The sequence below is a fragment of the Sturnira hondurensis genome, unplaced genomic scaffold (genome assembly GCF_014824575.4).
Source record: "Sturnira hondurensis isolate 20B ecotype Veracruz unplaced genomic scaffold, ASM1482457v3 Scaffold0001221, whole genome shotgun sequence".
Lineage (NCBI taxonomy): Eukaryota > Metazoa > Chordata > Mammalia > Chiroptera > Phyllostomidae > Sturnira > Sturnira hondurensis.
The window spans coordinates 5,882,841-5,894,821 of NW_028073852.1; the positions used below are offsets into that span (position 1 = coordinate 5,882,841).

At 45.6% G+C, this 11,981-nt stretch overlaps 1 protein-coding gene, 1 long non-coding RNA gene and 1 other non-coding gene across 3 annotated transcripts; 2 read left to right on the forward strand and 1 right to left on the reverse strand.

Annotated features, from left to right (window-relative positions):
* Positions 1 to 4,000: 4,000 nt before the first annotated feature.
* LOC119001381 (uncharacterized) lies at positions 4,001 to 6,102 on the forward strand. Its single transcript, XR_005069555.1, has 2 exons — positions 4,001 to 4,415; positions 5,993 to 6,102. It is a non-coding gene; the product is annotated as an uncharacterized LOC119001381 (long non-coding RNA).
* On the forward strand, positions 5,779 to 5,874 carry LOC119003380 (Z30 small nucleolar RNA). The gene has a single exon (XR_005069943.1). It is a non-coding gene; the product is annotated as a Z30 small nucleolar RNA (small nucleolar RNA).
* Positions 6,103 to 6,860: 758 nt separating the features above from the next.
* PEX12 (peroxisomal biogenesis factor 12) lies at positions 6,861 to 11,260 on the reverse strand. The gene is made up of 3 exons (XM_037066804.1): positions 9,758 to 11,260; positions 8,918 to 9,471; positions 6,861 to 8,093 (listed from the first exon to the last, which is right to left on the reverse strand). Exons 1-3 carry the CDS (start codon positions 9,881 to 9,883, stop codon positions 7,694 to 7,696), a joined length of 1,080 nt encoding a protein of 359 aa, XP_036922699.1. The 5' UTR covers positions 9,884 to 11,260; the 3' UTR covers positions 6,861 to 7,693.
* Between the last annotated feature and the right edge of the window lie 721 nt (positions 11,261 to 11,981).

Below are 11,981 nucleotides of genomic sequence, written 5' to 3' on the forward strand. Positions count from 1 at the left end.
ACAGATAAGTTGTCTTATCTGGAAAGTCTGGTTAAATTGGATAAAGCTTCTTGAAGTAGACCGAGTAATAATTAGTAGTTTAATTATATTAATCATTAAAATTATGGTTACTATTATTAATTAGTATTAGTAGTAATGGTAACCTATAAATATTACCTTATAAGGAAAGGGGGTCTTTGCAATGTGATTAAGTAAGAATCTTGGCTCCTTGGTGCGCACTAGACTCAAACCTCTAATCTCCATCTCACCCTCACTTCATTCAGAGAGAATATGGCCACCAAGGGCAAGGGAGCTGGCCCTGCCTCCCCGCACTGCCGGACGCTGGGCCAGTCTGCTAACTTTCATTCATCCTGTCACTGGAGCACCGAGTAGGGTGTGGAAGGCCTGGCTCTGGCACTTCCTAGGGTTGAGGCTTTGGGTAAACTAATCTAGCCTCAGATTCCTTCTGTGTCAGATGCTAATAGTGCTAATAGTGCCACACAGTCCTTGGAGAATAAAGTGAGGTGATGCACCTGGAGAGCTCAGTATGGTGCCTGGCGTATAACGTCAGCTTTTCACTCACTTGTCAGTTACCGGGCACTTACTGTTCCAAATACAGTGCTACACTCTGGGACCACACACACGGCAAAATGAAAACTTTATTTAGAATGGCAAAAAAAAAAGAGGGAATGAAGAAACAGCTCATGTGTTCATCAACATAAGAATGAGTAAGCAAGGGAGGTGGGGAGCACTGGGTGGGGGGCGGGCAGGGCTGGGAATATAAGACAGAAAACTGTACTTGAACAAAAATTTAAAAAAAAACCTGAATAAAATGTTGTGTATGGGGAAAAAAAAAGAATGAGTAAGCAAATAGTGGTGTTCCGTAAGGTTAAAAAAAAAAGCAGCAGCCATGGTGATAATCAGCAAAATGTTACTAGGGGCTCCCTTAGCTATTCGTAAACTTCACCCCAGATTTGCGGTTGGGAAGAGAAGCAACTCTCACAAACCTAATTTTACGTCATTTCTGGATGTCCACACGGAGGCCTGCAGCTTGCCTAATTCATGGCACCTGCCTTTTTTTAATTCAACTTTTTCAGTTTTCATTCAATATTATTTTGTATTAGTTTCGGGTGTACAGCATCGTGGTTAGACAATCCTATACTTTAAAAAGTGATCCCCACGGTATTTCAAGTACCCATGTGGCACCACCAGGTTATCACACTATTATTGGCTATACTTTCTATGCTGTTCTTTGTATGCCCATGACTAATCTGTAACCACCAATCTATACTTCTCAGTCCCAACCCCGTCTCCACCCAGTGGTACCTCTTCCCGATCCCCCTTCCCTCTGCCAGTCACTGTTCCCTGTATCTACAAGTCTGTTACGGTTTTGTTTGCTCGTTTATATTGTTCCTTAGATTCCACATGTAAGTGAAACCATGTGGTATTTTTCTTTCTCTGACCAACTCACTTCACTTAGCGTAATACCCCCCCGAGTCCTAGTGTGATACCCTCTAGGTCCACCCACACTGTCACAAAAGGTAAGATTTCATTCTTTTTATGGCCATTTATCATTCATATTTTTAAATCTTTTTTTCTTTAAAATACTTTATTTATTTTTAGGGAGACACCGATGTGTGGGAGAAACACCTCCCCGGTTGGTTGCCTCTTGCACACCCCCAACTGGGACCCAGACCTGGCCCGCAAACACCTGGCCCGCAACCCAGGCGATGTGCTCTGACCAGGAGGGAATCAAGCCAGCGACATCTTTGGTTTGCAGGCCAGCACTCAATCCACTGAGCCACGCCATCCAGGACTTCTTGTTCTTCTTAAAGACCCTTGAACATTTCTTGCAATGCTGTTTTGGTGATGATGAACTCCTTTAGCTTTTCTTGTCTGGGAAGCTCTTCATCTCTCCTTTCATTCCACATGACGGCTTTGCTGGGTAGATTACTCTTGGCTGTACTGGATATGCGGCTTTGATGATCTCAAACTGTCCTCATAACAAGTTGTAAACCATGTATTAGTTTTACTGTCTTATAAATAAACTGAGTTCAAGGGAGTAAAGATCAAGGTTACACACCTAATAAGTAGCAGAGCTTGGATTTGAACCCCTGTCTATCTGATTCCAAAAGCCGTTTACTATCATTCTGTCATGCATCCTTTGTGTTAGCCAGGAGAATGATACATGTCCTACTCACAATCTAGAGAGGGAAGACACATATTAACAACTCACTGTAATATAATGCATACATTCTATGTACTGGGCATTGTTCTCATTCAGTGCATCTAGCAGCTCTGTGAGGAAGGTGCTGTCACTATCCACTTTTTACATTTGCAGGGCTTGCACATATGTGTGACCACTGCACTCGAGTGCCACTCTGGAGAGTTAGAAATGTATGAACAGTGCACCCGGGTGTTTTGAGGAGTGACAATAACTATGCTTGCGAGAATAAGATTTTGTAAATGAGATAGTATCTGAACTGGAATCTGCAAGTAAGACCACACTGGGCAGAGAAAGGGACACGGAAATGCACAGGCAACAGCACAGGCAGAGGCCCAGTCTCTTCACTGTCTGACCTCCTGTCCTCAGAGACAGCGGATGTCCTCGTGGGTCTGGAACCTGAGACCCTCCATTCTCCTCCATTCTTCCTTTTTATTTTTTCATGTCCTTCTATCCATCTGCCACAGTCCTAATTTAGCCTCTTATTAGCTCTCACCTGGACCATTGTAATCCCTTGGGATAGCTTCCCTCTGCCTTCCTTCAAGCTATTTAGAAACACAGCTGCAAGTGGAAATTTTCTAAAGCGCATCTCTCATCTCCTATCATCCTGGGCACTGACCTCTTTAAATCTCTCACTTTCCCCAGAGTAGTCTGAACCACGCTGCCGGCAAGCACCATTCTTAACAGAGTGTTGACCTGCCTTTCAAATCTCCTACCATCCCCTTTAACACCATCACTGGCCCTCACACTTCGGTGTGACTCAGGATCACCCACAGGGCTAATATTAAAAACATGCGTGCCTGGGCTCCGGCCCCAGAACATCTGATTCAGTAAGTCTGTTTTTCTCCCCCCAGATATTTTGTGTGTGTGTGTGGTTTGTTTTTGATGCTGGTGTTGGTATCTCACCAGTTTTTGAGAAACACTGCACGTCTCAACTTTCCCTACGTCTGGTCAGCTCCCTGATGCTTTCTCATTTAAACCGGGAACGAAATCATCCCTTCTTCCTGGATCTCCACATTCTGAAACCCCACCCATCTTTCAAGGTCCAGATCAAGTGCCACCTCTTCCAGGAAGTCTTTCCTGCTCTCCCGCGCACTTCTTTGATATTTAGCTGCACTTTTCTTGCGGCACCTCTTGCTTATTTAGGAAGCGTCTGAGAGCCCGACCAGCCAGTAAGTTCCCCTTGAACCAAGACCACTCCAGCCCCTGGCCGTCACGCGGAAACCCGCACAACTGGCAATAAACAACGTTGGATCACTCAATCAAGAGTTCTTCCCGGAAACCCAGGGCACAAGGGCCTCAGACACCTTTTCCCAGCTGTGAAACAAGGCACGGGCAAAACCACTCGGGATTACGGTCATCCTGAGGTCCGAGTGCTCTCAGGCTGCAAGGCGACTACCCTAAACCCGAAGACCGAGCTAGCTACGCAAGCAGCTGCGGAAAAGGCCTTTCAGTCCACCCGCCAGCTCCACCCCTGACGTTCGTCCCGGCCTCCGATTGGCTGTTTCTTGCACCACCCCCGTCCCCACNTTCCCAGCTGTGAAACAAGGCACGGGCAAAACCACTCGGGATTACGGTCATCCTGAGGTCCGAGTGCTCTCAGGCTGCAAGGCGACTACCCTAAACCCGAAGACCGAGCTAGCTACGCAAGCAGCTGCGGAAAAGGCCTTTCAGTCCACCCGCCAGCTCCACCCCTGACATTCATCCCGGCCTCCGATTGGCTGTTTCTTGCACCACCCCCGTCCCCACGTGACTCACTGGCCGCCGCGGGATTGGTTGTCCGGCGAAGGCCGCACTGGGTGGTGGGAAGCCGACGGACCCCGAGGCCGATGGGGAGGCCCGGACAGCGGAGGGTCAGAAACCTGGGCGTCCGCTGCATCGTTCTTCGCAGGCCCGGACCAGTCTTTTAAAATTCTGGGTGGCAGGAGTTTTAGGAGTTCTGAAGGTTTAGGACTCCTGCCTGCGTCTCTGCTGTGAGCCCTGGTTCCGGCCTTACTCGTGTTTCCCCGCGAGGACGGCTTTTCTCGGTCATTTTTGAAGTTGATGGGGTTTGGACGATATTATTTTATTTTTAATGGTCCACTGTGTGTAAGCATTGGTCGTCCTGCGCAGGGCGCTGTGCAGAGCGCCATTAGTAAAAAGCTGTGGGGAGGAAGGAGGGTTTAGAGATGCTCGAGGTATGGGCCTTATCTACATGAATCTTTGGAGGTAAGTGGGCTTTATAAATTGTGCTGGTGCTTTTCTTTTGTAATTTAGGATTTCGTAGGGAGGGTCGTGCGCTGACTCAGTTAAACGCTCACTTGGCCTCCTTCCTATACGCCGTTCTGAGTATAATGGATGCAAAGGCCAGTAAGACGACACAGCCCCGGTTCTTCAGGGTCTCTGATGGGGCAGACGGGGAGGTGGGGGACCTGAGTAATGGGCGTGTGATGCGTGCTGTGGTGGGAAAAATGCTGTGGGGGTCAGAGGAGGGAATGACTGATAGAATTTGGAACCACTTAACAGAGAAGGTGACGTTTGAGTAAGGTTTCAAAACTGTAATTAGACGTTCTCTAATTTGAAAGGGATGGGGCAAGCATTCCAGATGGTGCGAAGTGTATTAAAGAAGAAAGTTGGGAAAGTGTGCTTGTGTAGACGATGATGAGATTAAGGTTCAGGCATAGCTCCTGTAAAACAGGCACTTTGTTATATTCCCCCCTCCCCACCGCCCCCATGGAGCTAAGCTGCTAAATGGCAAACGCAGACCCACAGTGGTCAGTTTCATGGAATATCAACCCACTGATATCTAGAGGGGGCTGAAGGAAGGATGTGGTGTTTCCAAAATTGTTATGTAGATACCGACAGTACCATGCTGACAGGCTGGAAAGGGTGACATGTGATCCTAGTACTTTTCCCTGTCAGCGATTGTGTATCACCAGGTGCCATTTAAAATAAATGAAATGCAACCAGCTTTTTCATTCAGAAATTAATTATTCAGGTTGTGAATTACCCAGGCTTTACATTGCTTCTTTTCGCGCATGCCTTGGAGAAAAATGAAATTATATTTAGCTGATTGTGGAAAAATATAAATCTGGTCATCAGATTTATATTTTCTAGCTCTGCTGTTAATTTGCTATGGATCTTTGGCAAATCATAGCTTCTCTGGGTTTTTCTTGGACTCTTGGACTCTTTAGAAGACTGGTATAAAAAAAATTAGCCTACCCTTTATCTTTGTATGCAGAATTAAAATGAACTGGAGTTTATAAAGGAATTTAGTAGAAAATCTTTTCTAAAGCTTTGCTTTAGAACTAGACTATAAATCCCTTCACAGGCATTCCTGGGATTTTTCTAATGCATGTTGCAAGTTTTTAAACTGTAAACGCTTACCCATTTTTGCCTCTATTTCAAAAACAAAAAAGCTCCCCCAAAACTTGCTCAGCAGAGTTAAACTGAAGGATGGTAGAAGATATTTATTGGAAGCCCATGGTTGCAACCTAAACTGACCTAAAAAAGAAGGCTTTGCTTTTTTTTATAGGTAAAACTTAAGTTTTTTTGAAGTGAAAATACTCTTAGATAACAGGAGGTGAAATGCAGTGATGCAATGATGAGTGAAGTATAGTCTGACCTGGTATTGCCGTCCTTCCATGTGGGCTTTGACCAGGGCGTGATCACCTAATCTTCTCTCTGAGCTGATTCTGATTTTCCCACTTCGGGTGCCCTAGCCTATTTGGATACTGATTTTGTTACATGCAGGAGTGTTTCTTTGATTCTTTTGATTTTTTCTGATACTTTCATGCTTTCTTTTCTTAGGTTGAAAAATTTGGCTTCGATACCTTCGTGGAGTACTGCGTTACTTCAGTCATGAATCTGGTTGAGTTCCCTTATTGACTTATTAAAAAGGTTTTTTACTTTTTTTAATTAACTATATGTTTACTTTGGTAAAACCTTGCGATTTATCAAGAACTTTTGCAAATATCCAATATACTCCTTATGATACATAAAAGCATTAATATTTTAAAATCCAGAGGGTGTTCCATTTTGGAATGTGGTTTATCACCTTTGTGCTGGGAGGGAATGTGTGTACTTTGAGTTGCTAAAATGCACTGAAGTATTGGAAACGTCTGTCTCAGCAGAGGCGCTTACAGGTGCGTTCACGCCTCCTCTTCTCTTCCTCTTCCAGTCATGGTGACTTTTCGTTCTGAACCCATGTTTTTTCACCCACCTGCCAATCCAGGCATGCATTTTCCTACACAGGGTTTTTTTAAAAAAAATCTTATTTATTTATTTATCTTTAGATGGTAAGGAGAGAGGGAGAGAAACATCAATGTATGGTTGCCTTTCATGCATCCCCTGCTGGGAGTTGGCCTGCAGGGAACTGGCCTGCAACCCAGGTATGTGCCCTGACTGGGAATCGAACCGCGATCCTCTGGTTTGCAGGCCTGTGCTCAATCTACTGAGCTACACCAGCCAGGGCCACAGGGAAGTTGTTTTTTGTAGTATTTCTAATACAAAATGTTTCAAACAAGGCTGCATTCTTACTGCTGGAGTAGAGGGTCCCCCCACTGTACTGGAATAGCAAAAACCAAAATGCCAATACAAAAATGCCCCCAAAGTTACGGTGGTCTGAATGAGAAATTTACTTGAAACACCTCGAGTAATCTTTTAAGTTTCCACATAATCATGACAACATGGGATGGCTCTTTGCCAAAATCATTTATTAAAATTTATTTAAGTGTTTCACAGAAACTTTAGTAATAGCCAGAATAATTCATGCCAGTGTAGCAGACTCTTAACAGCAAGCAGAAAGAGCTTATTAACAGATCCTTTCCACAGTTAGATCGGCATTTTACTCCATCTTTTCACTGCTCATTAGCGCTTTGCTTTCACACTGAAATCCTAAGGCTGCTCTGTACATACACTTGACCCCTGTTTTCCTTTACCTAGTTTCCCAGGAAAGACACGTATGGGTAATGAAGGAATCTTTAAAAGTTGCTAAACTACAGCAGATGTTACTTAACCAATGGTCACAGTATGTAGAAAACGACTGTTTTCCAGAAGTGTTTAATATAAAGAGCAAGCCCACTTTTCACATTGCAAACGGATACAACCAGCCTCTTCCTCGTAGGCAGATCGGCAGATCGACACTCTTTTTCTAAAGAAAAGGCCTGCTTCCCCCTCACCACCCACCTTCGGAGGTCTAACTTGGTTTTTTCCCCAGAGCCTCTGTGCCTCTTTATTCTTTAAGGAAAAGCTTCTGTACTGATTATCCGATTTTACCCTCTTCTACACTGTCCCCTGCCAGTCCCGACTCTCTGACTCTAACCAGCTTGGTCAGCTCTAAGTTGAGGCCTAGGCAGCAGGCTAGAAAGTTAACATCAATGGGTATATTCTTTGAAGGAAATCCATAGTTGTTTAAAACTCATGTAATTATGAACTGAGGCTAAGAAGTATCAGACAGTGCCGTGTACCGTGCTGAAGAATCCGGCCGCGTGGCCTTACAGTGCTAACCCTTCAGTTGTCGGGGGAGTACAGTTTAATCAGATGCTGCACTTCCGTTGGGTAACCTGTGACGGGGCAGGCTTGGTGACTCCTCACATAAATCAACACACAGCGGTAGCAGAACACATAGCCAGAGGTGGCGAGGACAGTGTCGTTCACCCGGGTTTTGCGACACAGTGGGCACACAGTCTTCAGTTTGGGTAGCAGGGGAGAATCAGGATTGTAGTCCAGGTGGACAGGCGGTGGGGGCGTAGGCAGGGCGGTCAGTGATTTGATGGTTTCTTGGTTTTCGGATGAGTACCACCACTCAAGGAACTGCAGGAAGAACACGCCCACGGAAAGGCCTGTAGACAGGGATAAGGCGGCGCCCCCCACAGCTTTTTTCAGGGCCCACTTTATCTTCTCAGTAACACTGTTGGAGTAGAACAAGGAGGCAAAAGGAGAAGCTTTATTTAGGTACAATCACAGAGTGACTGACACAAACGTAGTTCTTAACACTTTTCATCAGACTCACCAATTCAGTTTGGGGATTTAACAGCTGCTAGATTGGCTTGTTCCTTAAGGTTGTATTATAAATGATCCCCTCTTTCTGACGTACGGTATTTAAGAGTATAGAGGCTAGCTTCTGTTTTTAATGACTGGGTAGTTTTGGTGTATTTTAAGAAATTAGTAAGACATTGATTACATAGACCTTCGTGTGTGTGTGTGTGTGTGTGTGTGTGTGTGTGTATCCAGAAAAAGAAACAACTCACTTAACAAAAATTAACTTAGCACAGTATTGAGGAATATATATTTGAACTTGTAGAACATGGACACTAAGTAGAAGTAATAGCATTGTGGTTGGGAGCAGTCTTGAGAATTGTCTTGATCTGGCTTGAATCTCAGCTCTGCCACTTTCTGGCTGTGTGGACTGGGCAAGGTACTTAGCTTTGAGGGCTTAGTTTCCTCGACAGTTAAATGGGACTAAGGAGTTTATTTCCTTGAGTTGTGATGAGGATTGAGATGATGTACACAGAGCAAACACCTGGCTCAGGGCCCGGCCATAGCAGGCATACACAAAAATGTAGTAGTTGTGAGGAGGTGACTTACCAGGATAGGAATCCTTGTTTTATGAACACAGAATGTTTCTATGGTTTATGAAATAGCTCAACGTGGACTGAGGGAGGTGATTTCCTAAAACTATAAAGTAAGATTTTAGACTTTGTGAACTATTTGGGGGAAGCGTCGAGGCCTTACCTCCTGGCTGGTTGGAGTGTCCTGCTGGCCTCAGCTGGCTCGTGCTCCAGAGCTTGTATGTCCTGAATGGTGAGGCGACCTAGCCGGACTCCAGCCAGACTTAGCAACGGTGAGTGGTGCTGAGCTTTCCCCAGGATGTATCGCAGTTGCTGCACAAGAAACCAGCCTTCCCAGGCCATGTTAACAAATGGATAGGCTGCCAGGAAGGCTCTGTGAAGTCGTTTCCAGCGGGAAGAAGGGGGATGGATAGAATATTCATCCTCTTCTCTCAGGCTAGCAACCAGCTTCTCCAGCTTCACTTTCAGATATGGAAGGAGAACCAGGAACATGACTGACTTCCAAAGCTGCTTCTTTGGGAGGCCAGCGCTGGCCAGTCTCTGAAGCTTGTGTGTGTCCCCTGTTACAATCCGCTTTAAGCCATAGAAGTTTTCCGAAAACGAGGCACTGGTTTTGGACAAGTAATGCTGCTGGAGCAGAAGATCCAGCAGCGCAAAGATTTCATCGAACCACCTCCAGAAGAAGCCATAGCGGGCAGGATTGGATTCCGCGAGAACCTAAAGTAAATTAATAAACGAAATTCATCCCATTTCACAGCTACTATGCCTTATATTTACATTTGCTTTTTCTCCCTTTGAAGTCTACACTTTGAGATGCTTTTGGGGTCAGCCCTATGAAGTGCTGGGTGCTCATGACAGGGCTCTACACGAAACAGGGACTCAATAACCGTGCAACCATAGAATACAAGTGATAAGCTGATTGGTCACTTCAAAGGCTACCAAATAGATTATTGGTTTGGTTTTTAACCAGTCGTCCCTAAAACCATTTAAAGAAATACCTTACCTTGACCACGTGCTGAAGAGCGGGTCTCACTGCTGTCATTAAACTGTCCTGGGCTACCACCTCAAAGATGGATGGCTGGTCATCCTGCACGGAAGCAGTGGTGATGTGTGCCCCGTGCTCAGCCATAGTTTTCCGTGCGCACTGGGTTTCACTTTGGCCACAAGCTCTCTAGCAAGCATGAACTTTTTCGGGGGATCGAATGGGTGCCCAATCTTACAAGTAATCTTTGCCGGGTATCCAAAACTTAACTCCCAATGTTTACGGGAACTGGGGGGAAAGACCACGTCTGGAGGCAGAGGGGATGCAGTCTCAAGGTTAAGGATGAAGTTTAACGCAGACGTGGGTGGAAGTGGTATAGAGGGACTTGTGAAATGCTGCACCTCACAGGGCAGAGAGTGACTGTGGGGTACAGGTATAGGTCAAGGAGTGCTGGCCTCTCCAAATGCAGTCCAGGAGGCTGCGAATCAGGGACTTCCAATCCTGAGGGCTTGGAGGCGCCCGTGCGGACCCGGTACGCGGAGTGCCTGCGGCTGTTGGCTGGCAAGTACCCTGCCCGCGCCCGTCCTTGCACGCTGACCCCCGGCGAGGCGCGAAGGACCCACGACGCCACGTTTGAAGGGAGGTCTCAGCTTTATGACAGAAGCTGCACCCGGAAAGAGAAGCCGCCGGGGCTGGGAATCAGCAGCAGAGGAGAGGCGCTCTAGTTCCGAACGGGGCCCGGAAGCCGGAACTAGGAAACTCTATGACCCCACTAGTACTTCCGCTTCCGCCCCTGCTGAAATAAAGGCGGGCTCTCGGTGGTTCCTTTTGGGGGGTGGGGGTTTCACTCGTTTGCTTTTGTTAGTAACTTCTGCATCGCTATCTCGGTAGGAAACCAGAGTTCTGAGGCTGCAGAGGTCTTTTTGACAAGGTGTTCGGAGCGCAGACATCTGGCGCCAGAACTCGGTCCTATTAGCGATCGAGTTAGGGGCAGAGGGAGAAAGGACATGGGGTGGAAAGCTCTCAGTGTAGGCGCGGCAGGGTGGGGGTGGATTTAAATTATGTGATCCCGAGAAAGATCTGAAGTGACGTAGCTGGAGATAGACCTTAGCCGTATGCTGCCAATTATAAATAAAGATGGTTAGAATGAGAAAGCTTCCTGTGGTTCCTCAAAACTTGGGACGACTGCATTTCGTCCAAGCTGGTAGCTTCCCACCTTCTATCTTTGATTGCATTCATGCAGTACTCTAGGCACTTGCTACAGTAGATTTAAGCGGTTCCTGTCTTCGTACACCGGAACATTAGCTTTACGAATACAGTGCTAAGATGAGAGAATCCTGATGAATTCTACTTAGCGTGAAGTGGGGAGGCTTGAGGCAAAAGGCACTACTTTACATTGGGTACCAAAGTTAGTGTAATTTACCTTACGGTTTACAAAGTGCTTCTACATCATCTGCAACTTTGCTTTGTCTGAATTGTTGATACAGGTTTATTGAACTTGGATTCAGGTGCAGGTTCAACCGGAACTCCTGCCACACCCCTGGGTTAAATAGCTGGAAATAGAAGGTATTGTTCACTGCTCAGAGGCCCTTGCGGTCTGAAGACAGATCATTGGTTTGAATAATGAAAACCCTCAAAAACAGGGTTTGGGTTTAGTTATATGAATAGGAAACAAATATCTTGCAAGTTAACCTTACTTACAGTTCTAAAAGGTGATTTTTTTTTTTACTCTACCAAAAAGCCTGCTACAGCAAGTCCCATTGATAAAGATATTTTACCTTACAGAGTTTAAGGACTAGACATAAGGTTTCTGTCAAGTACCTGGTACATGTTAGGTGCTTGGTCAATGGTAGCTGTTCAATACAGGCTTTTTTTGAGTGGACAGCAAAAAGAAGCTCAGAAATAACATCAACTAAAATAAGTGGGAACAGGATCAATTGTGATTCTTTGGTTAGAAGCAGGAGAAACAGGCTAGTTTAGAGAAATTTGTTACAAGTATATGAAGTAGCTAACAAAATGAGGAAATCCAGCTCTGAAGGAACAGAAACTACACAATCCTATTGGATGTCTTGAGCAAGAATTAGCAAAGTCTCATTCAGGCAACATTGGAATGAATGAGCTTCAACAGATTGCTGTCATTGTATTCAAATTCCTATTGACGCACCTTGGCTCGGAGTTTCTCTTCACTGTCACCCAGACAGAAGAGGGCAAAACATCTCGATTAATAGTCCTTTAAGGATACGCC

Excerpts from the sequence above, each read along its gene's own strand:
- PEX12 (XM_037066804.1), bottom strand. The coding sequence starts at position 9,883 with ATGGCTGAGCACGGGGCACACATCACCACTGCTTCCGTGCAGGATGAC. Across the intron at positions 9,472-9,757 it reads CTCTTCAGCACGTGGTCAAG|GTTCTCGCGGAATCCAATCC; the intron begins GTAAGGTATTTC and ends AATTTACTTTAG. Across the intron at positions 8,094-8,917 it reads ACACTCCAACCAGCCAGGAG|TGTTACTGAGAAGATAAAGT; the intron begins GTAAGGCCTCGA and ends CTACTCCAACAG.